This window comes from Polyergus mexicanus, unplaced genomic scaffold, assembly GCF_030449975.1.
Source record: "Polyergus mexicanus isolate NDT 795.1 unplaced genomic scaffold, iyPolMexi1.0 SCAF_2, whole genome shotgun sequence".
Classification (NCBI taxonomy): domain Eukaryota; kingdom Metazoa; phylum Arthropoda; class Insecta; order Hymenoptera; family Formicidae; genus Polyergus; species Polyergus mexicanus.
In genome coordinates this window covers 11,936,913-11,961,122 of record NW_027223322.1, presented here as the reverse complement: position 1 = coordinate 11,961,122, position 24,210 = coordinate 11,936,913, and the positions used below count along the sequence as shown (strand labels likewise).

The window sequence follows — 24,210 nt, the reverse complement described above, 5'->3', positions numbered from 1 at the left end:
TTGATACTGGAAATGTTATTTTAGACAGAACTTTGTAGACAAGTGATATATGTGATGTATGTGTACATCACATATATCACTTGTACATCTCGTACTTCGTAATATTATTTTTACAATATATTATATCATCTCATATCTCTAAACGTTAGAAACTTGTAATGAAGTTATCACTTAATTATTTCACGCTAATGCCGCTGATAATCGCAGTAGCGAGTAACATAAAATTTTCTTGCATTTAATACCCGTTTAACTCTCTCTCTCTCCCTAATAACGAGTGCTACCATGTGAGCATTGGAGTTGGCTTCTTTCCGGAATGTGCGTGCGTTCTTAATTAATATCCTCGCCCTCGACATTATAATGCGCCTAGCGAGGTTGTTAATACGCAAGTCGTTAATGCAGCCAGTCTGGAGCGCATTAGCGTTACGCGTGCACTCTTTAAGCCTTCGTGCGTTTAGGCATTAGCATACGTTCATATATGTACGACGATGAGTGCATCCTGGCCGCTCCATAAAAGGACGTAGAGTGCAAGCGATGTTCATATACGATATAAAAGAAAGATGAAACTCTAAATTATTTTCCTGAATTTCTCGTATTAATTCGCCTTTCAAAGTATCAAAGTATATATACCTTTCAAAGTTTCATTCGCGAGATACCGTTACGCTATACGTGTGTACCGTTCCATCGTAATGTCACGAGTGCCGCAACGGAATTCACCTTTGCCGAAGTATCGATCGTGATGTTGGTAAAAGAGGAGAATTTCCGTTTTCACCTTCCACATATATACGAGGGCGCACCTTCATTATTAAACTATATCCTAGACGCTGAAATTGCGAGGCGTTACGCGAGACGTATTTTTCTCGTCTTCCAAACTCGTTCCCTTCTTCGTCACTCTTTCTTGCCATCTCGACAGTTCGTATATTCTTCTATTGCGATCTTTTCACGTTCGCGAGGGGATTCTTACACGATTAATTATCGCGATTACATTATTTGTCGCGCACCTCTGTCCACTTTTGGTGACACAACGTGACTTCTGCCGCAATTGGACAAATCTGATTGTCACTGTAACACGTGGCTACGTAAAACGTGCGTTATGCCGGAATTATGTACGTAATATTGCAGACACTAATGCGTATGGATCGTATTGCTTTTGCTTCGTGTCGTTCAATATATACGAAACGACGTAGGATACGAGCGTTTACAAGACCGTCGCTTCTTAAAATACCACATTGATATATCGCATTAAAATAAAAAAGATCAGCGGTATTCGGAGCTTACAATGTTAACGAGAGTAAAAGGAAACTGATACTTTGGGAATTAGCGTCGCTGATGGTGTGATTAGCCATATAATTTCGTCAACGCGAGACTCTCTGCGGGCGTTCTACGCTGGCGCGTAGAAAAGTCTCGCGCCAGCCGGCGCGAATAAATCGTTCGTGATGTTTCTTCCACTTACGTCCGTTCGTACGTGCGTACGTACGGGTCTCTCTTAAGATCTTAAGCGCAACGGAGCCTGGGAGTTATGGTAACCGTAAATAATAATCCCACGGGTACGGTAATGGCGATACCTGAGCGCGCCGGGTATCGTGATTGTGCGCGACGCGCGGCTATTTACTCGCGCCGCGCGACTCGTCTCGGCTCGAGACTTCGGGGATGGACGCTGTGTTATTATAGACGTTCCTTTTTATCCGGCGCCGGATGCTTATCGGCGACGCTTATTTTTCGCCGGCCATGGTAAACGGGCTGCCAACGAAGATCGACAACGCCACGGATACCGTATGTGCTCCGCGTTAATAACACGCGTCTCCTCTCTTCTCCGCGATTCCGCTCGTCTCGATTTCAGCATCCTCTCTGTCTCCCTCCTCTTTTCTCTTAGAAATTTTAGAGTCGTTCTTCTAATCTTCTTTCTCTGCCTTTAAATCATATTCGAGCAACGCGTTAAATATTTTTCTTTTTTTCTTTTTCATGTCGGACTTGCCGAAACTAAAATTATTCACACGTCAGTGAAATATAATATTTTTCACTTTATAAGATTCTCTCTCTACATTTCCTTTAGCGCTTCCTCTCGAATTATAATATTTAATTCTCTTTCAATATCTCTATTAGATTGCCTATCAGTGATCTACGTTAAACTAATGAGTCCTTACGGCTGATATTGAAATACGCCCTTGTCTCGTACAACGAGGGTGCAATGTTTTGTTCGGGTTAGCGCGCGCCATGTAAGTCCACGGTGTAACCGTGTTTCGGATTCGGATCGAGATGCCTGCCCTTAATATTTCACGCGCTGCACTCTCGCGCTCGGCACGCTTGACGGTACCTGAAAGGGCACCGCGCTCTATTTTCGTCGGCCCGCTCCTGTCATCCTGTCGCATAATCGCCCCGCGGGTGTCACCTCGCGTTTAAAGAGGCGCCCGATTTCACGCCCCCGTCGATCGCCACGGGTGGCCGACATTCGGTTGCGCGACAGTCCTCATCCGGGCGATGCCCTAAACGCATTCTGAATGCTCTCTAAACCTCCGAGGACCGCCTCTAGAATGAAAGAGAGAGAGAGAGAGAGAGCAAGAAAGAGAGACAGATATTCGCCGCTGCTTACGCGCTACTGTCATCGTCTCTGTCGTTGGTCCATCTGCCTTCCTCTTTCTCTCTCCCTCAGCTTCTCTCTTTCTCTTGCAAATATCGCTCACGCCCCGATTATCGCGGTAAATAGCAGGATTTCACGCATCCCCGAATTATCTCGGATACGCGTCGGGAAAAGAAGACATCAGCAGGAGGGTAACTACCCGGTGCGCGCGAATACGGCTTCGGTCGTACTTATTGGCAATATTGTCATCCTTCTGTTTCCGAGATATTCATTTCTTTTTTATTCGAATTTGACAGACAGACATTATATAAAATGTAGATATAACAAAAAAAAAAAAAGGTAACTCAATATTTCTGTCTCGATATATGTATACTCAATCTGGACTTTTGAACGGTATTTTCTTTTTTTGGGCGCGAGAATTGTTCCAACCATCTTCACGATCCCAGTTTTTCCGCGCCGTGAGATACGTTTGTTTCATCAATCATATCGTTGAAACTCCCGCAACGTTGCTCATCGGAATCACGCGTGCGCATCGAAGAACGCGTGTACTCGACCGGCCGATTTGCCTCGCGGAGGAGAGGAATACACGCGCGCGCGTTATATCTTTCGCTCCGACAAATTGCCCTTAGCGCTATCTCATCGTAGCTTCCGGTAGCGTTGAAACTTCTGGTGCTCCTCGGTCCACGTCCATGGCGAGTAACGGAACGGGGGAGAAGGAGAGGGAAAAGCAAAGAACGAAAGAAAAAGAATCATATCCGCTGCGTGTGTGTGTGTGTGTGTGTGTGTGTTTGCCCAAGATTAACTCAATAAATAATAGCGGCATGACACGGCGGGTGTTCCGCCTCTTCGCTTTATTATCTCGAAATACGAAGGTGTTTCGAACTGGTCGTTATCTACGTACGTTTCCTTTATACTTTCGCGACTTGGATCGAAGAATACAAAGCGATGTCGAGTGCATCGATATTTCGTAGATTTAAAATAAAATTCACTCGCCTTGTCGCGAAATTTGATATACCGCTGCTCTAGGATTATATGTTATTAGCTTTGTGTCTATACATATTTAAGCGCGTAAAAATCGCTGAAAAAATGTTCGCTTTTTTTAAAATTGTCGTCGCAAGATCTCATCGTGACGTGCGCGCGTCACAAACGTATATTACGAACGTCCGCTTTCCCCCCGGGTTTGCCCGAGACTTGGAGCAATAATCGCGTTTAAAACGCATTCGTTTCAATCTCACTCCGGGGTGCCCGGTCGCTCGCGAGAGAGTTTCCTCTCCTTGCTCGGCTGGGCGAGAGATGAAATGGAAATGCAATAAAAAGTTGTAATCGAGAGTCGGCGTCGGTTATATACCCGGAATACCCGAGGGACCGGGCGAGCCGGATAAAAGCCCCAGCGCTTGTGCAGACAGAACTCTCGCCTCGTTCTTCTTTCCTTTTTTTTCTCTCCCCGCGAGAGAGAAAGAGAGAGATAGAGAGAGAGTGAAAACGCATTCGATACGGAATAATGCCCAGAGTCTTATTATTCCGACGCGAACTGTTTAACGTTTAAAAGAGGTCCAATTTCGCAAAGTTAATCCTTGCAAATGGACCTCATTGCCTCGCCAATAAGATCTCGTCTCTTTTATTTCCCGACTTTTATTATCACGTTCTGGAAAAAAAAAAAAAACGGGCAATTACTTCCGCCTTCGAATCGTATAAGATTGCTTTCGTCAGAGAATCGAGACATCTCGGCTAGCTCGAAAGTCAGTTGGATATATTTCATCGTTCTTCTCAATTTGTCTTTCCAACGCTACTGGAAAAATCATTTCGGCCGATGCGATGGAAGGGAGAACTGGACCTTGGACGATCTTCTCGGCGTTCGATTCAATTTGTCGGGTCGAGGGATCGGTCGCGGTGAGTCCGGAATTGAAACATCCCACGACGACTCTCCGTATTCTCGCTCAGATATTGGCAAATAAAATACCTCGCATATTTTCGTACACGTCGGAAGGTCGAGACGAAAATATCGGACATCCCTGCTCCTTGGATTATCGTTTTTCCTGCCCGCAGCGAGAACGACGATGCGGAATTATAATACGGCGGTATACAAAACGAGTTGGCGTTTTCGGTTGTAATTTATTCCAGGCCACCCCGTAATTAGCGGGACGACCCGACGGGCATACTATTCCCACTCCTGTCGCGTTCCCCGGATTCCATTTATCACAAATCAGCAGCTGCCTCGGATACCCGTGGCCCCGCTTGCGGTGCGCTGTCACGGTGTCGGACATGACATTCTGATAAAGCTCGTAAAATTAGAGTTTTGCGTTTTGTTTTGCCTCTTTCAAATACGTTAATTGGAAGCGTAATCTTTATTCTCAGCTGGTATATATCTCGAATATTTTAAAATATTCGAAACGATTATGAAACAATATTATGAAAAATTTTATAAGATAATTTGCACGCGTGAAATGTAAAAAAAAAAAAACTATGCATTTTAACTCAATTATACGTATCTCTAATAGATTGCGAATTAAAGAAATTATATAGTAGGAAAAGATTGTAAGATTTATCAAATTAAATAAGACCCATACATTTATATTATGCTTGTACAACCTGTAGAATCTCATTCTCACGGGTGAGATAAATTTAAACGGAACGATATACGATATGTGGAGTCGGAAAGAGCACGAGCGAAAATAACGAAAGCGAATGGCAAACGCAGAGACATTATTCACGGCGTCACGCTCACCTCCTTCCGTTCCCAAACACATTCGGTTCAAGCTCGTCGAGGGTGGATCAGTGGCGTGTTGTGATCGCGCCCGGTCGACACTCGGCAATGAGGAGGAATCAGGACGTCGAATAGCTCCAATTTCCTCCCCGTCCCATCCCGTCCCGTCTCGCTCGCGCTTCCACGATCGCCGTTTACCGTTTCTACGTTTCTCTCTTTGTCGTCGCCGCGCGGAGAGCAACAGCAACAGGTGTCCGCGGGGACATTCGCAGAAACTGCGAGGGATGCGAGAGGGTGGAAACGGCGCGGGCAACCGGGCGCTTCGAGAGAGAGAGCAAGGGAGAATTCCTCCTCTTTATTTATGAGCTTTTTATTCGACTTGTTGAGCTCTCGCTCTCGCTTCCTTTTTCGTCCTCTCGACCAACGCGCGAGTACAAATCCAGAGAGAGAGAGAAGGAGACGGAGAGAATGGGAAAAAGGGCGGAAAGTACGCGTGGCGGCACTCCTCCGCCCGAGAGGGTGCCGGAAATCTCTCGTTTGCCAGGGGCGAAAAAAATGCGACATTTTTCCGCGTAGCTGGTAGGGTCGCGCCTGCCGATTTTTCGCATAAAGAGACAGAGTGACAAAGTCGCAGCTTTTATTCGTAAGCCGAATATATGTATGTATATTCGTTGAGAATAACGCCGAGCTGTCGATCAAAATTGTATATTAATTGTTTCGAGACATTAGTCCTTCTCCGTTTAATACTGAACGTCGACTTGTCGTGCTTCTTTATTCAGGATTGCGTTAATGCGCATCGGGTGAAAAATTCATAAATATTTAACAAAACTGTACAAGATTGCCGCGCGGTCGAACCATCCGCTTGACCCAGTTTCCCCAATACCAACGCGCTCCTTTAATACGCCGTTATAGCTCTTCACCGAGATAAGGATAATAAAACGGCCGGTTTTTGCACAATATTCGCCAACTATCTGCGCATAATAAATGTCGGTGGAAGGAATCTTCGCGCACAGACGAGAGATTAAATCCGTCTCTAAACGAAGCGCGGCGCGCGATATTTTAACGATTCTTCCCTTTCCTTACTCCCCGATCGCGCTATCGTACGCGCAGGTGTAATAAAATTTTCAATTCCGTTATCCAGAATCGCCGGCATGAATCTCCGGTGAAATCAAGCACGTTTGCACGGCGCGACCGCAACCAACGCGATGCTGCATCCAGGAGTCGGGTCTGGCAGATCGTGACAACGATACCGATCCAAACGCCACCGACAAAAGGCAGCCCGGGGCAAGGGGGAAGGGAAAGGGAAGACTAGAGAGACTTGGAATCCGGTCGGTTATTCCGAAGAATATTCTCTCGCACGGTAGTAAGCGAGTCTCTCCTCCCCCTCGCGCTCTCTCGTCGGTTTTTCTACCTCCTCCCCTCTCGTAAGTCCATCGGGTTTCAGGTATTATAACACTTAGCCTTAGCTACCCACCGACCCCTCGCTGCCGTCTTGCGAGTTCTTCAGGTATACGCAATAGCGATTTCCCTCTCTCTCTCTCTCTCTCTGTCTCGACAATGCGGAGACGCGGAGAGGAGATAGATACGATTTAGGCGTAATCCGTCAAAGAGTTCTTTCAACGTCCGCCAGAACGTTTTATCTATGATCTCCATTAAAGTTCAGTTAACGCCCTCTTGGCCCTCTTTCGTTTTTCCGTCTAGAACCCCCTTCTTCTTTTTCTTCTTCTTCTCGTCCTCTTCATCTATCTGCGTTTTCTCTCGCTACGCCCCGGCTCGGCTCTTCACGAGAGCGGATGCGGATTTCAACCGGGATTTCTCTTCTCCTCCGATGATTCTTTTCAAAACGCGTTTTCGCGTATACGTCATTATTATCGTTCTGTTACAGAATTCAATATGAGAAGCGAACGCTTATTTTTCCCTTTACATTTTATACATCTTTGCGATATACGTGCCACACGTAAAGTATGCATTTCAGTTTTTATGTAAAATTACTTTCTACGTTTCTCTCTCGGGCGCTTCCTTTAATTGTAAGATATAAATGTAAAAGTAGAAAGAAATGTCTCTTTCTTTTTCCTTGTAATACATAACATAATATTTGTCGTAGATGAAAGTTAACAATAATGTTCTCGAGCGAGAAATGAAGCAATTAGTTAGCCACATTCCGTGCGTTAAAGCGGATGTCAGATGAATCGATCTCTAGAAACAATGTTCGAGTTTTATAACTTTCGTTCGCGTCCAATTTCCTTTGGTCGCGATTTTTCATGCACGCGAAATAGAGTAGTGTAAAATTAATAAAATTGTATGTAATCTTTATAATCTCTCTCTCTCTCTCTTATATAAAACGATGGTCTTCATCTAACACTTATCATCGCTTCGTAGATTTGCGCCGCGCTTTATTTTCACCGCGAGGAATGCTAACGATGGGCATATTAAACCCGTGTTTCTCCGACGTGGCGCATTTTTAACCGGCGATCGTTTCGACTTCTCAAAGTGTTTCGAAACAGAGCGTGGAGAGCGATATTCGGCCGCCGATATGCCGAGGCATTGTATAATTAAAACCTCCTGAATAAAGCAAAACGCAATCTCCCCGGCTCGCGCGAGCGCGGAGGCGCGTCGTTTAATTTCACGTTCATTACGTCGCGAATGCGTGCGTGCGTGCGTGCGTGCGTGCGTGCGTGCGTGCGTGCGTGCGTGCGTATGTGCGTGCTAGCGTATGTACGCGCAATGGGGGCGCGTCTCTCGACGAGCGCAACCCTTCTTAGATGTAGCCCCCTGGAAAACATCGTCTCTCTTCGCCGTCTCGTCCCTCGACTGTTACACTACTCGCGCGATTCCATCCCTCCACTCGAAAACGTATCGGGTTACCTCCGACATAATTCCGTTAATTATGATTTCGTAGTATGATTTTCCGTCGACTCGAACGAGCGCAGTTGCGATTCTCCACCCTGCCTCCGTTGGGAAAATTATTATTTGACGCGCCGCCTGTAACGTATCGCTATGTAACGCGAGTAGAGTAAACGTATCTACGTATACCCGGTATATTCCGATAGCGCGTTTTCTGCAGTTATTGTAGTAGAATCAGTTTCGTACTCCGTCCAGAATACCATCTTCAATAATAGAAGAAAAATTAAAATTGTTGGCAAAAATTTAATTCCATCACGCATCTCCTTCGCTTTCATTTCCCCTTCACATTATAATTGTTCTTTAATACCGCGTGATAGCTTTTTTTCTTCTTTTAATTTCGATTATTCATATCATCTTTGACGCTTTATACAACAGCTAGTCTCAGCGCGAGTACGGAAAATCGGCAACGGGTTGATGCGTAACAAGCGGAACAAGCGACGGTAGGTGATACGAATTTAAACCTCATAAATGCAAAATCGCGCGATGATTGCGTTCATAAAGGCCTCCGTTAGTCCGCGTGGCGTCTTGGCGATCTCTCCTTCGCGCACGACGCTTCTCTCGCCGGGATAATTTACATTGATATTTATGCCGTGTCATAACCGAGTCTGCGCCGGGGGGGTTGCGGAACGGATTCGTACAGCTAATCCCCGCCTTGCCGGGGGGTTGTTTTAATTGAAATCTTACTCGGTTCCTCGGATTCGCGAGAGCGAGGGCAGAAGACGATGCACTCCAAGGGAAAGGGGTTAACGAGGGAGCGTTACGCGTGCCGGGGTCGCTTCGCCGATTTCCTTTACACCGTATTCGGATACGAGAACGCAGCGAATCTAATTTCGCATTAACCAAAGATATTCGTATCGTACGAATATCAAATTATATCTAAAAGATAATGTCGCGCGCAGTTCCAATCTCTAAGAGTTTACCGCTGTTAATTTTGTCCTCGAGTATCTCATCTTTAACCGTGCTTCAATTATCCACGATTTGTAGGAGACGTAAAATCGCGATACGACTTGAAATTACTTTAATAGAACACACCGCGTTCGGTCTTCCTTTCGGTCTTCCCTCCGATAATCCGGCGGCGCTGTACATGAGTAATTCAGAATGCTCTTGGCGAATTTCCGCGGGCCGGCGCGCTCGCTTTTTCTCCAAACGGCGAAAGTTGAGCAATTCCGCGAGATCATGCCGCGCGGCGAAATGTCAACCGCGAGACCACTAAAGCGAGAGAAACTTTTAATTCGTTCATTTCGTCGGGCTCAAAGGGTCGGCGAATGAGACTTATTAAAATTTATACGAGCCGTACACGCGCGTACAACCAGCCCGTCTCCTCCCCTCCTCGATCGCGCGGATCTTCGAAAGATTCTCTTATTTGCTTGAAAAGGAGACGAACCAAATTCACCGGAGGTTCATCTCGTAGGCAAAAATTGAGCAAGAGAATTTACTTTATAATACAAATTTCGTGTTTATACTAAATCTATCTTCATTATAAAATTACGCGAGCATAGAAATATTTTTCTCGAATTCTTTTAAAAATCAAGACAAAATTTTGAAGAAACTGATTATAGAGGAGATCGAATCGCTATGCGTTTTTCCTTCTATAATAGTACATAATGTCCGGAAGAAAAGGAAGAAGAGGTTAGAAGATAAGGCATAAAAGCGATCTTCGTTCTCGAGAAATTACACTTTTACTTTAATCTGCGAGACAATACCGCGGGCGTCTGTGGCCGGGAGTAAAGGGCTGCGTTCGCATCGACCCTGCCCTCTCCCCCGCTCCCTTTTCCTTGTCCGTTATACTTTCTCTTTCTTTATCCGAGGGTCTCTCTTGTCGAGCGTGCTAATACTTTTCAAGGGGTTAAAATCTAATTCCTGCAGCCCCTAACGGCAACCCTTCTATACATAGCATCGCGGCGCGATCTTCCGCCTTTCTCTTCTTCTTCCGTTTTTTTTTTTTTTTTTCTCTGCGTCGTCGACGGCGAGAAAGCGCGCTTCGCTCCCAATAGACATAATAAAAACGCCATCTGAAATATGCATCCCTTAATAAAACTGTCCAATTAGCCGAGAATGGAATTAAGTATTTAGGGGGTGTCGGAGAGAAGACTTTTGCCTGGTTCTCAGGTGCTCTCGCGAAAACCCTTTCGCGAAAAGATTACGGTTCCCCTTTGACCGTCGCGTAGAACTTGGTGAGAGGGGGAAAGGGGAAATACGAGGGAAACGATATTTCGCCCTGGACAGGAGTTGAATTATTTATAACGTTGAGATTCTCCTTCGGTCGCTTTTTTATATACTTTCAACGTCGATTTATTTATCGTCGGCCCATGGTTCGTTCACGTCGTTGGGATTTATTCGGATTGAACAATTGTCTCGAATCTATGTATGCTACGTGTGCTATGTAATTAACTTTTCTACGAGAGAATTGAAAAATTAAACGAGTTAAAACAACGACATTTTTATTCTCTCAACAAAAGTCATCGCATAACGCGAGCCAACCCTTCGTGTCTCGTACGGAACGTAGAAGACAGAAAATAGCGAAGAGCCGAGGTGATCGATCGAGCAAGAATCGTCAGCCCGCGGCAGGGACAGGATGGTCATTTATAAAATTAAATCCCTGGAATATTTCAGTCGTACAAATCCCATCTCCATTGGTATAGATAGGAAGGGCGGCGGTCGGGCAATCGTAAAAATTCCACGGGGTCTAGATGCATTGGAAATCCGCGTAATTAACCGAAGGAATTTGAGAGTGTACGCCGGGGAGTCGATTAAAAACGCGAGCAACGCCTACAGTTAAACGGTAGGGAAATTTTTCGCGCGTTCTCTCTCTCTCTCTTCCCCTCTCTATATTTTTCTCTTTCTCTTTCCCATCTTTCCGCTCGCTCGCTCGCTCGCCTGCCCATTCTCTTGCACCTTCATCCTCTATCCGTCCGCGCGTTTCTCGTTTTTTTTTCCTCCCCCCCCCCCCCCGTAGTCGCTGCTTCTGCTCTATACTGCTGTGCCGCCGCGTACATTTTTTCGGCTTCGATTAAAAAATACTTCGGACCAATTATTCCGCAACACCCGTCCGCCGGCCTTTCGCGCCGCCACTCACTCGGGCGTTCTTCTCCTCTGATTTTTTATTACCACTTACATTTTTTTTCCAATCTTCATATTTCTCACGCGGCATTCGTTGTCGTTATAAAATCGATGTGTTTTTAAATCCGTCATGCGTCGTTCGCGTTGCGCGCGCTTTTCAATCGACTTTCTTCCGCCGGCTTTTTTCTGTCGAGATTGACGAATGGCGATCCGCTGACGCGCGAGAGAAGGCCAATTATGTAAATAATCGAGCAGCTTATTTGTATACGCTCGCGCGATGCATCGGCGTCATTAATCGTCGTTCTCGAGTATTTCGCGAGGCGACTATAATTAATATAAATCGTCGTTATACAGCGTGCTCGAGAAACGCCACAAAGTGGCGGAAGGAGCGAGAGAGAGAGAGAAATGGGTTCGAGGGGCGTTGTATGTACCGTGCTGCGGAGAACGAGAATTCAACGTCATTCGAAGTAAATTTATACGACTAATACACCGCTGCCGGAGGTCTTAATATCCAGCGGGGCGCGCGATGAAAGCAGGCGAGTTTAAAAAGTGCAATATCACGGAATACATAAATGCGAGATGAGGCGATTTGAATGAAAAACAAATAAATTCCGCCAGCGACTCCGGTTCCAGCCGGATCGTGTGTATCCAATTTCGTTTTCACGCCGGTTTCATTTATTTTAGCCGCGCAGCCACGCATCTCCGCCGCTCTCATTTGGATTTATCATATAATTACGATACGCGCCGCGCCCCGTATATAATTACATACCGCCGAATAAATCGCGACGCGTCTGTTTCCTATCATTATAATACGAGAGACGGGAATTGTGTAGATATGATCGATCGGAGTAGTGATGCGGTTATCTGCCGATAATCTCATATTCCGTCTATTTGGAGGCGACACAGGCAAGTCGACGAGATCGATCGGTAATCGAATATCTTTAGCGCATTTTTATCTCGCACGTCCCCCATATTAGACAGATACGATGCATGCGTGCGAATGCGTGTAACTGTATCGCATCCCGGTAGATTTCGTATTACGATGAAAACCCCTCCGCGCGCGGACGAGAGAGCGTGCTACTTTCGATGGATGCTCACTCGATATGACACGATACGAGTATTCTGGGGATCGAGATAAAGGAATCGAGTGGGCAGAACGTGACGAGACAATGGATCGCCGATCCACTAGCCGTAATACAATCGCATCAGCATCTCGCCGTATTGTTTGCCTCGCTTTGATATCAGCCCCGGAGCTCTCGATTCTTTTCCTCATTGGCCGCGGGTTCTTTCTTTCCCAAAGATCATCTCCTCTCGTCCTGTCTCCTTTTTCTCTCTCTCTCTCCGTCTCAATTTTTCATCTTCCCGAATCTCGCCGCCGGCGGAATCCTCCTCGTAATTAACTTTGCAAAAGTAACGCTAATTACGGCCGAGTTCTACTTATCTCGCCTCGCGTCAACCTCGCAGAGTCGCACTCCTGCGAATCATTTTTCTTCTTCTTATTTCCGTTCTTCACATTCGCTTTATTATCCAGAGGAAAAACTCAAAAGCGAGAAACTCTGCAACGGGTACAAGCGGCGATAAATCATATATTAAGATGTATGTATGTATAAGCGCGCACGAAATATTGACATTCACAGATGGTAAACAATGTCTTGGCGAAATTGACATAATATTATGTCATTGAAAAGAAAGATGAAGACGGATACATTTAAACGAGAAAGAGCGAAAGAGGATTTTGTACGAACTCGAGAAGGAGATCGATGATATGTAAGAGAGAGAGAGAGAGAGAGAGAGAGACGAAGCAGATATGGAGCGAGCGTGAGTTTTCCGGTGAATCCGTATAGATAATAAGACGCGATAAATTCGTAACATCATCACCATGAATATCCACGATGTAGACGGAGTAGGCAACGGCCTCGCCACTGGCACAGAAATGCAGAGCGCGTCAATTAAAAAAACAACGTGAGATTACGTATAGCTTGTGAATGCATCCTGGTACATCTAATTCGCGCACTCTCACGCGTGTTTTCGCCAAGCTAGGAATGTGTGATGTCATGCGAGAATGCTCGACGTCACGTCCGTGTCAAAAAACCGATCGCGATCTATAAAATATTGTAACCGGGGAGGAAGAAAGGGAACGGAGGGATAATTTAAATAAAATTAAATATTTCGTTTATCCTCGGCAATCGATAATAATAATTAAACAAAAGAGAGGGGCTGTAAAATTAATTATACGATTTATTTTTCTCGACTCGCTCGATGCTACGTCCGATTGCATTTAACGCGGGGCGAAGTTTCCTTCGAGTGGAAATTCGGCGGTAGCTCTCTCTTCGAGGAGAAGATCGGAGATCGATGATTTCGGAGATGAAACAAGCAACCCATTTCACTCACGCTAGACTGAATCAGCATTCCGCCGAAGGCTGAAGGTGAGGAGAGATGCGTTCGTTCGTCTTTGGATATCGTACGTAGCGATATACGTCTCGAGCGAACGTCTCCCGCGTTACCGAAGGGGCGGGAAAGAGAGCGATCTTGGAGATTAAACGATCGGATTCCGTCGTATCCTTTTCCCCCTCGACGACGGCGAATCCGCGAAGCCGATGGCGTGCCCTCTCGGGGGGCCAACAAATTAGTACAATTAGAATCCCTCAAAGAAAATTGATAAATTCCACCGGAACAATTTCGCGACTCATTTCACTAGGGCGCCCTTTGTTATGCCTTCGGATATCCGGAACGGGGAATAGATAGCGCGGGATCCACGAAAACTTATCGCGACAAATGACCGCGAAATTAACGGCAAATTGAGAGCTCATTTTTATCTAGACTCAGTTTCGTTTCTCTCTCTCTTTTTCTCTCCGAAAACGATAATCTTGAAATTTCCGATTAACTTATATATAACATTACGTCAAGAAACACAATATCGTTCTAAAAACGGAAATATATGTATATGCATTAGACTATATATTACGAATTGTCCGAGAAGATTCACTCATTCTTCGCCCATTCTTTTACGTTCTTCACGGAATGATTGCAATGCCGTTTCCAAGAGCGTGCGAAGCAACGAGTTCTTTGCCTACCGTGCGAATGCGCCGTAATACAGTGCACTCTTATCCGAACGAGATCGTCGGCGGCCACGCGGGAAAAGAAATTAAAAGACTCGGCCGACAATCGGATGAACGGCGGGGGTACGAGCAGCGCGCTGCGTGCACACGGGTGTTCTTTTAATTGTATGCGCGTAAAGAAGGCGAAGACCGCTAATTTTTCAACCTCCCCGCCCAACATCCGCGATAGTCATTAATTTGCGCCGCGAAAGAGGAAGCGTGGAACATCGATCTCCTCGCGATGTGTTTATTTCCGATGACAGCCGTCTAATTTTTTACACCATAAGCGGATAGAGTATCCTGCAACGAATCGAGACTCGTATCTTCTAGCTAGTATTGCAGAAGGAAGTCTAAGGATCCTAGCGTACACAACCCTTGGGTTTCTACCCTTTCGGGGTGCCCTTGCCCCCTCCCAATCTCCTTCCGTGTTCTCGCTCCTTCCCTCTTGGCTTCTTCTTTGCCCCGAATTTCTCCTTCACTACGCTCCACCGCCGCTTCCGCGGAGCACGGCAAACATTAAGAGCCTCTAGATTTATTTATAACTACATTTACGCGCATGCCAACCACCCCGGCAATTCCTTCCTCTCTTCTCGACCCCTGCGAACCGCCACTCCGAATTATTGCGTTTATGCGAACGCAAGGGGTAAGATGCTCCGCGTTTCTCTGCTTTCGCAGCGCACTTTGCCACGAGGGGGCCGTCTTGGAGAAATTTAGAAAGTTTCAATAAAGTTCGCGGCTTTTATCGAGTTGAACCATCTTCGCTTCGATGTCGACATTCGCATTAACCCTTTAATTGCCGAGTTTCGTGAAAAAAGCTGCGCGAAAACGCAGAGTCGTTATAATAAAAATCACTCACGTATAATAAGAGTTAATAATTTCTTATTTTCTCTATTATATTTTTAAAAGGATAAACACATGAGCTGCTATTTGATTTATCTCCCTGTTGGCTTCGTGAAAAAGCGAAATAAATATCCGGAGCGACTCGCTTTATTTCGAAGGTCTTTATTAACCCGACGAGTAATCAAGATCAATGTGCGAGAGACGACTGTATATATGAAGTTACACCGGTGTGACAAGAGTCGACTCTCAACGTCCGCTATCTTCCGCGAGAACTTTTCCCAGTTGACGGCCCGTTGCTGATGTTGATATATATCGTCGGTTATACGAGCTCTTCTCGCGCTGTGCGCTGCTGCTGTGAACTCGAGCATTTCCCTGACGGCATTGCTCGTACTTAGATCACGCTACCGCCTCGCGGAGAATTATTTGAGCTTTATATCAAACCTTACGACGCCGCTCAACCCGAGGAATCTAATTTGAATAATACACGACTCCGCCGAGAATACTAACTCGTGCACTGCGCGTGTATTCAACACGATATCCTTCGAAACATTCGCCAAATCCAAGATAACGAATACATAAGGACAAGATTTTTTTTTTTCAGATCTCGAAATTTAATTCCCTTTTATTTCTTCGTGCTAATCTGCCATTTTAATTCATCGCGAGAAATCAAATTCGAATGTGTTATTTTTTATTTATTTGTTATCTGTTTTCCGGAAGCGAAGCTAATGTGACGTTTGCAGCATTCTCATTTCTAATATCATTTTCTGCTAGTTAGGAAGAATAAATTCAAAGTTTGCAATTCACAGATAGAGACGGCTATCTAATTTTTACATATTGATATCAAATATAATATGTGATTCTCTTGAGATAAAGAATTTAAGACTTATCGGCATATGAGATGATCAACAGAGTTATAAAACAAACACAACGTTGATCTTCTCTAAAATGCAAATATATTCGAATTATGTAAAACGATGTCTAGAGTAATTGATATTTTAAAAAATAATTATTGCGCACAATTAAATATTTATATCTCTCTTTGAACAAATATTTTATAATAGAAATTATAGAGAAATATCGAAAAAATTTTTTAAACATACATACAGTTCTTTATAAAATATATACCAAATTGAAACGTATATAATTCTTGTATAAATGAATTAAAATAGTTGTAAATCTTAAACAAAATATATATTAAAATATTTTATTTATTTATTTAAAAATATTAATTATTATAAATATATTTTTCGTACTTTAAGTACTTTGGATATTTTAAAATAAAATATAGAATATTTTATACGCACGTATTATTTTACATAATGATGTAAAATGGAACCACGAAAATAAGCGAACAATTAATTTATTAGTAAAATAAATAATAAATTAACAAAATTTTAAATTGTTCACCTCATGGTTGCTCCACAGCTCGATGTCTTCCTGGGCCTTCTCTTCTTTTCTTGTTTGTTCTTTGCTACTCTTTCATGACACACTCATGAAAACACGATTAATTACGCCCGCGCACTCTTTAATAGAACACAACTATCGCACGGCACTTTACATAGCTCTCCCAATGTTAATCGTACACGAGGCGCATTTTATTTTATATTATAACAGGAGGATAATCACAAGTTAGACGAAACTGCGATTCGTTCGAAAAATTATACGATTAAATTTACACAATCTCTGTTGTCAAATAGATAGTATATGCATGCATTTTACAACAATTTTACTATCTCTCGTTATAATACAAGTGAATAGATATACAAGTTAAAATCACAGATAATTATTTGCAGGATATAATATTCAAGAATACTATCGTTTTGCCGACTCATTAAATTCATTAAAGAATCATATTAAACACTAGTTTCGATAGATAACCAATGTACAAGCGTCGAAATTATAAAACGCCATTGATAAATAAATTCTGGTACTCGGTTTAATACAATAATACTCGAATCAATTCGATTTGTATTTGCAACGTTTTGTTAATGACTGAAAGTGTCGTAGTATCGAGTTATATTGTGCAGTATTATCAAAATTGCATTGTATTATCAATAATGTCATCTTGGAATTTTGTCAGTCATTGACAAAAATATAAACCGAATTAATTAATCGACATATTGCGTTTAATAAGCATAACTGTCATTAACGCTGTTATCATTCACGTATCATAAATCTGGCACTTGTACATCGGTGATCTGTTGAAACGCGTCTTTTATACGATTTATTCGATCTATTGCTCAAAATCTATCGCTCAAATTGCCAGAGTGATGCCGAGATATTACATTCCATCTCTATATTTGATTTTAACTTGTATATCTGTTTGCTTCTGTTATAATGGGACAGTAAAATATATTGTTGTAAAACGCATGAATATACTATTTAATTAACAGCAGAGATAACATTGTGTAAATTTAATCGCGCGATTTTCCGAATAAGTCGCAGCTTCTTCTAATTGTTATTTTTCGTCTTTTATGATATAAAATACAATATAAAGTAAAATGCAGGTTGTATGCGATTAATATTGGGACTGCTATGTAAAATGCCGCGCGATCGTTGTATTCTGTTGATTATTGCTCGCGCGATCGTAATTGATCGAGTTTTCGCGAATAAGTATTGTGTGAATGCTAAAGGAGCAGCAAAGAACAAACGAGAGAGGAGAAAGAGAGGCATCGGGCAATGATAGAGTAACCCAAGGATGAGCAATTTAGTTTAGTTAATTTATTATGTGTTTTATTTATATTAATTGTTCGATTAGTTTTGCGATGGTAATTTATTTTACATTACTGTGCATATAAAATATTTTAGACTTTATTTTAAAATACTCGAAGTAATTAAAATACTAATAACATATTTATAATAATTAATTTTTTTATATAAATATATATAAAATATTTCAATATTGTTTTAGATTTATTATTATTTGAATTATTTATATAAGAAAATTATGTGTTTATTTAGCATATTTTATAAATGTTTATAAAAACTTTTTGTCAGTAATTCCGTAATTTCTTTTTTATCAAATATATATTTAAAGGAACAAAAGAGAAATAAAAATGTCATGGTGTGCAATAATTATTTTTTGAAATATTAATTATTTTGAACATTATTTTATATAATGTAAATATATTTGTATTTTACAGATCAACTTGGTATTCTTCGACTCCGTCGTTGCGCATTACATCGTACCGGTAAGTGATAAATTATTTTTTTTATCCAAGGTAATAGAATGTCACACAGATATATCACCACGTAAAAATTCGAATTTTTAATGATGCAGCAGTTAAAAACATTCTGCTTTATTTATTCCTATAAATTGCTTAAAAGATGTATACGGAAAGTGTTTCTATATTCTCAAAATAAAATACCATAACAAAGAAATTCTTCAAAAATTCAAATAAAAAAATTAACGATTAATTAACGCTTAATTACGTTATATATCTAAGTTTGATTTCTCGAATGGGAGTGGTCAAGTTAGCGGAGGTTTTTCCTTAAAATTATTAGTTAATTAGCTTCTTTCTAATTTAACATCTTTTATAAAGACTTCCGACAATAAAGCGTGCTTGTTGTAACTTTATATACTGGCTAAAGATCGTGGGTGAGATTAACATTTGCGTTGAGCGCACGAGGACAGTGACACGAGGTCGGAAATGCTTTTTCGAACAAAGAGAGAGCCGGTCATTGACATTCTTCAGTTTCATGGCGCTTTCTTCGAAAACGGGGGTAATGCGACTTTGATATCGGTGGAGATCCGATGGTCCAAGAATAGAATAACGCATGTGACGATTATCTTGCGCCAAAGACCAGGGTCAAAGGCATCATAGACATCGTGCATCGATTACCGCACACGCGTCGTAAGCTTCACGCTTGAGAGGCGCATCTCGCGCAGCTTCGCTCCTTCGACGCTCTCTTCTCGCTGAAGACAGCCGAATCGAATTTGCAAACTTGCAGATTGGATTCCAACTTGCCTATTATAGGGTGCGTCTGTTCCGGTTAAAAGCTGGGGGCAAGGGAATTAATGTCGATACGCTAAGGAAGGCCGGAGGATTACTCCAAAGGTCCGTATCTCATTGTCTTAGATGTTGCTCCCTGCTCTGTACATTCGATCTTTTCCCCTCCCCCTTTCTCCTCGTCGTCGATGCCCTTTATCCTCTTGCTTCTTATAGAAGTTGAACGTGATAAGTGAATGTTAACGTAGATAATTAATCTCTTTTCTTAATCACAAATTTTATTTCTGACTCTAAACAAACTTTCTACCTATGCAATTCCCTTGTCGTCTTCATGTACCGCTTCTTCGCCTCTCCGAACAACTCGCGGAAACTTTGTAATGCATTTTATTTATTCACAAAGGCAAATACTCATTTACGGCAGAGACACGGTGAACGTTTCGCGACCAGCAAAGTCACTGTACGAGAGTACACTCGCAGCCACTTTATCCTCAGCCGCGGAGAGAGAGAGAGAAAGAGAGAGAGAGAGAGAGAGGGGGGGGGGGGAGCGAGAGAACGGCCGTCTTGCCAGGCACACCGAAACTCTAAAGCGTAATGCCACAATCCCTTTGATGGAGTTTCTGTAAATGGAGCCGCGTCCAGCTGAGTGCCTACGGGGCGAGTCGCCCTCTCTCTGTCAGTCCCTTCGCTCGCCTCAGACGCTTCAGACCGTTTGAAAAAGCGGGAATTTTTAATTTCCGAGGATTACGTATGCCGGCCGGGACGAAGAAACTGGAAAAGGGCGGCGTAGATCTTTCGCATACAGCGATTCTAACAGCTATTTCGCGGCTTTGGCTGCCTCCTGTGTTTTTCCCAAAGTCTATTTGCCACTCGACGTTAATACCTTTGCTTCTATAGACCGCATTTTTCACCGTAATGTACGATAAAAAGTGTTTTCTCGTTCTTGATTTCAGTTCGCAGACATATGCACGCGTTGTAATATTTATATATCGTTTTTCGACATAAAGATATTTTACGTTTATTTTACAAAAATTGATCACGCAAATTTTTCTCAATACTTCTCGCGTCCTTCGCGCGATTAACTACGTTCGATCGAATCGTTTCTTGCTAACCATGCCATCTCTTCTTTTCTCTCTCCGAGAACCACTGGCTCCGTCCCAGCGGTAGCCTTTCATCAAGTCTTCATTAGGTCGTGGTAAATGTATTATGACTTCTGATTGAGTGCTGTCGAGCGTTATATCTACGTGTCTATATATACCGGACTATTACGCTCCGTGCTCCGATATACGTATAGCATGCGGCACTCTCCGCTGTCCGATATGCCTCGTTTCCTCTTCCTCGCTATCATGCTCGCAACAGTCCGCGCCGTTTGACTTTTCTTATTTCACATATACGTTATCTATACACGCTGCATGTAATTCGTCGACGATAACGTAAATTGATAAAAATGTCAGCGCGATTTATCACATTGGTCAAGTAATTCAAACTCGGGATGAAGAGATTAAGAAATAATAAAAGGATATAAATCTTTGATTCAGACTATTCGTTTTCGGCATTCTCCGACAACATCAAATATTCGTCACGAATTCGTGAATTTCAACACGAATTTCGCGATCTGGCAGTTTCCGGCGTATCGTTGACACACGTCGCTATATACGCATGTATAATAATTAATGGTAGCCGCGTAGGTGTGGTCCGCACACATGTATCGGAGCGGAGCGCGGCGTATATCTGCGCGACGCGCGGGCAAAGATGTATAATTGCGTTACCCATCGAATTCAGTTATACGGGCATGGCGAGTCTGATGCATAAAATGACGGGGCCAAATTCAGTTATAGTTCGCTTCACAAAGCGAATACGGCCGCGCGTCGTTAATATCGCGCACCGTTGCGAACGCCGGTGTCACATTGTTACGACGGAATTTTCCGGGGCTCGAAAGTAGTCATCCGGCAAAGAGAGAGAGAGAGAGAGAGAGAGAGGGAGAGAAAATGGCGAACAGATTGGAGGACGACGTTCTCCTTTTACGAGGTCGTCGCGGATGTCGCGTCGATATTTTGATAATTATCGCTCGCAATTTCGCGCGAGGACTAGTATAATTTCTTTCATTGACATTTTCAGTATCTCGAATGGTGATGGAAAATTAAAAAATGATAGTTTGTCCTCTTTGTGTCTTTATCCCACAAAGAGATATTTGTCCGGCTCGATAGCGAGTTAAAGATGCCTAAAGAATTGAATTCCGTCCAGCTATGCGTTAATTCGCTGGTCGGTGGTTCGGAGAGTTTCCCCAAGCTGGCTAATAACGCCCATCCCTCGGCGAGAAATGTCTCGAGTTCATTTTTTCCCTGTCCTCTGTACGCTCTCTCTGCCTCTTGTTCCAACGAGGTGAAGAAGGAGAGACGAGGGCAATGTAAAAAAAAAAAAGCTAGAGCAAGATAGGAAGCAAGAGAGAGAAAGAGAGTCCAATCCGCGCTCTACCTCTTATTTTTCCTCGAAGCTCGCGACTTAATTAATCGCATAACACAGAGCCTAATGAAATCAGAACTCCCATCCCCCATCTCCGTCTCTATACTCGCCCCTCGCGCTGCTCGTGCTACGTAAAAACGGAAATATTTCCCGGGAATACTTTTCCACCTCTCCAACGCCCTTTTACCCGGCCTCTCCTCTCCCCGATTCCTCTGGCGAAAACCGAGGGTCGGCAGATAGCGAGCGAGAAATTAATTCGGAAATCGATAAATTCGTTTCGACGAATTTCTCTCTTCGTACGCTGCCGATGTGAAAAAATGAATTATTGCGGCGCGTATTATCGTAAGATAATCGACGATTTCTAAATTCCGAGCCGTGAACGAGCGCTATTAAATCGAGCCGAAGTGTGGTCTCTCTGCGAAAGATTGCTCGTAATAGCGCATAATTTAGTGGAATGTGTAGATTTCAGTCGGAATAGATTTCTCCGACATTACTTATCGTTAACGGTAACCTCCTCGATCCATTGTATGCTCTTTCTCTTTTTATTTTATTACAATTATGACTATGATTTGCAAAGCATATTAGCTTCGATTATTTACGCTAAAATTATCAAACATTTTTTCTTTTAACGGAAGTGGTTACGTGCCGTTCGATCACGAATGTCAAGACGCGCGATCGCTGTTGATTCTCTCAAGAATAAAGGACAAACTTGGAGAGGAACTCGAAGAATGCCGGATAGTCGATAAAGCGTGCACGAAACAGGCGGGATACGTCGGGTTCCTTCGGGAATCGAGGGTTCGTTTGCCGATTGCTCCTGCGGTGGTATCGTGGGCGAAGCAATTTCTTCACCGAGAGAGTCGATCGTGCGGCGACTCTCTCTCTCTCTCTCTCTCTCTCTCTCGGAGATTAATTAAAATCTCGAACATGCTGCCGATTAATCAACGGCACTCTCTCGATGCGCCGTGTAGTCTTGTAACAACGATTAAAAATGTATCGTGTCGCTTACTCGTCGAAGAGAGCGGAAGTTTGCTCTGCCAACCGAATCGCGAGTTTCTTCAACTTCTTTGTGACTCGATCGAATTCACACAAGACCGCTTAAAATCAACAAAGTATCGATCGATTATTTGACACGGTTAAAACTGAAGGACGACGAGCTCGAAGATTACCTTTGAGACCAGGCGCCCATTCCGGATGCCTGGATCCTTTGATTGAAAATCGAGATCGTTATATCGCTGTCAATAAAATCGCCTAATCATGTAATTCATTAAGGTCTCGGGACGACTCCGGAGAGGGTCGCGAAAGGCGACGCGGAGCCGAGACTTAGAGCACAACGGGTGCGTCGCTTCGTAACGCTTTACGAGCACCTGATCTGTTCACACGGCGCATTTAGCGGCCGGTATTAATTCAACACCTACCGACAGGCGTCCGGCGCTTCTGCACCCGTTGAAATAATAAGCGAGCCGCGATGAATGTCGGAGAAATAGGCTGGAAATCCTTTGGGAAACCGCCGAATGTCGTTACGCAATTTTCGTGCCCACGCGATTAAGACTTTCATCCAATTTAATTGCTCGTTTTATTTTCGATCGATTAAAAATATTTTGGCCCTTCGTCGAAATACACGGGCAACGTTCTCGATGACGATGAGAGAAATTACACAGTGTATCGAAATAAGAAGCCGACAATGTAAGTTCAATAATAATTATTTGCCGCATGATATATGCATACACATGTATATATATATTATATATTATATGTGGATTGCCGTATATCATTTATAGAGAGTGTATCAATTATGAGTGAGTTACGCTATTCATAGTCTTGTCGAAGTGGTAACAATTATATTGCGCCGTGTGTACATATTAATAATTTATGATTATCACGAGATTAAATAACGTAAATAACCGCGAGCAATTGTTGTCGCTACTGTTGTGTACCGCCGATGTTATATTGAGAGCCTTCATAGCTGTGTTGTATCTTTGGTACTCTTTTCCTTTCATTCCGCATGCTACATGTATTCGTCCAATTTCGATAGCATTTAACACATTCACACACATGTTTCGATCCCGGTAACATTTCGTTACGGTTAATGGACATTTAATCTTGCCATTTCGCTTGGGTGGACTAATGTTCGATAACGAGCGCTTTCGAGTGTTTATTTTAGAACCATTTGTCGGGTCGATTGATCCGGGTCGAATGAATAACCGATGATAAGGTCCGCTTCACGGATATATTTGCGCGCAATACGTACGCACCTGGATGGTTCACACTGGCTTCTTTTTCCGACTGGTTGATTCGATACGATATTATGTTTGCACGTACTTTACACCGCGCGTTATTAATTCTCTCGTCCTTAAGAGCCACAAGTCATTCCCTCAATTTGCTTCATGAATCGACAGCCGTATTCGAGTATCTGTTATTATTGAAATTTGCATTATATCGCACGTTTAATGATTTTATGGACGATACGAGATTACCTTTTATTAACTCTCTTCGGTATCTGAAGAATTCCGAGGCTCGATCAGTATAAAATAAATCGTTTGAGGAAATCTAACTCGATCCAGCAGCCGAGAGATCAAACGCAAACTCTTTCCGCGATCGAGATTTTCTGGTCGCGATCAT

The 24,210-nt window shown here is 43.2% G+C and overlaps 1 protein-coding gene across 8 annotated transcripts in view; it reads left to right on the top strand.

Moving 5' to 3' along the window:
- The window catches only part of Dac (dachshund family transcription factor), a 183,995-nt gene that overhangs the window by 21,639 nt on the left and 138,146 nt on the right, over positions 1–24,210 (top strand). For 6 of the 8 annotated variants that reach the window (XR_011447963.1, XM_070308730.1, XM_070308776.1 and 3 more), the window contains exon 2: positions 18,325–18,372. The exons of the other annotated variants lie outside the window; for them this stretch is intronic. Coding sequence is in view for 5 of the 6 variants with exons in the window: in XM_070308730.1 (XP_070164831.1) it covers positions 18,325–18,372 (48 nt within the window). In the remaining variant the exon portion in view is untranslated. The remainder of the gene's footprint in view (positions 1–18,324; positions 18,373–24,210) is intronic. 8 annotated transcript variants of the gene reach the window in all.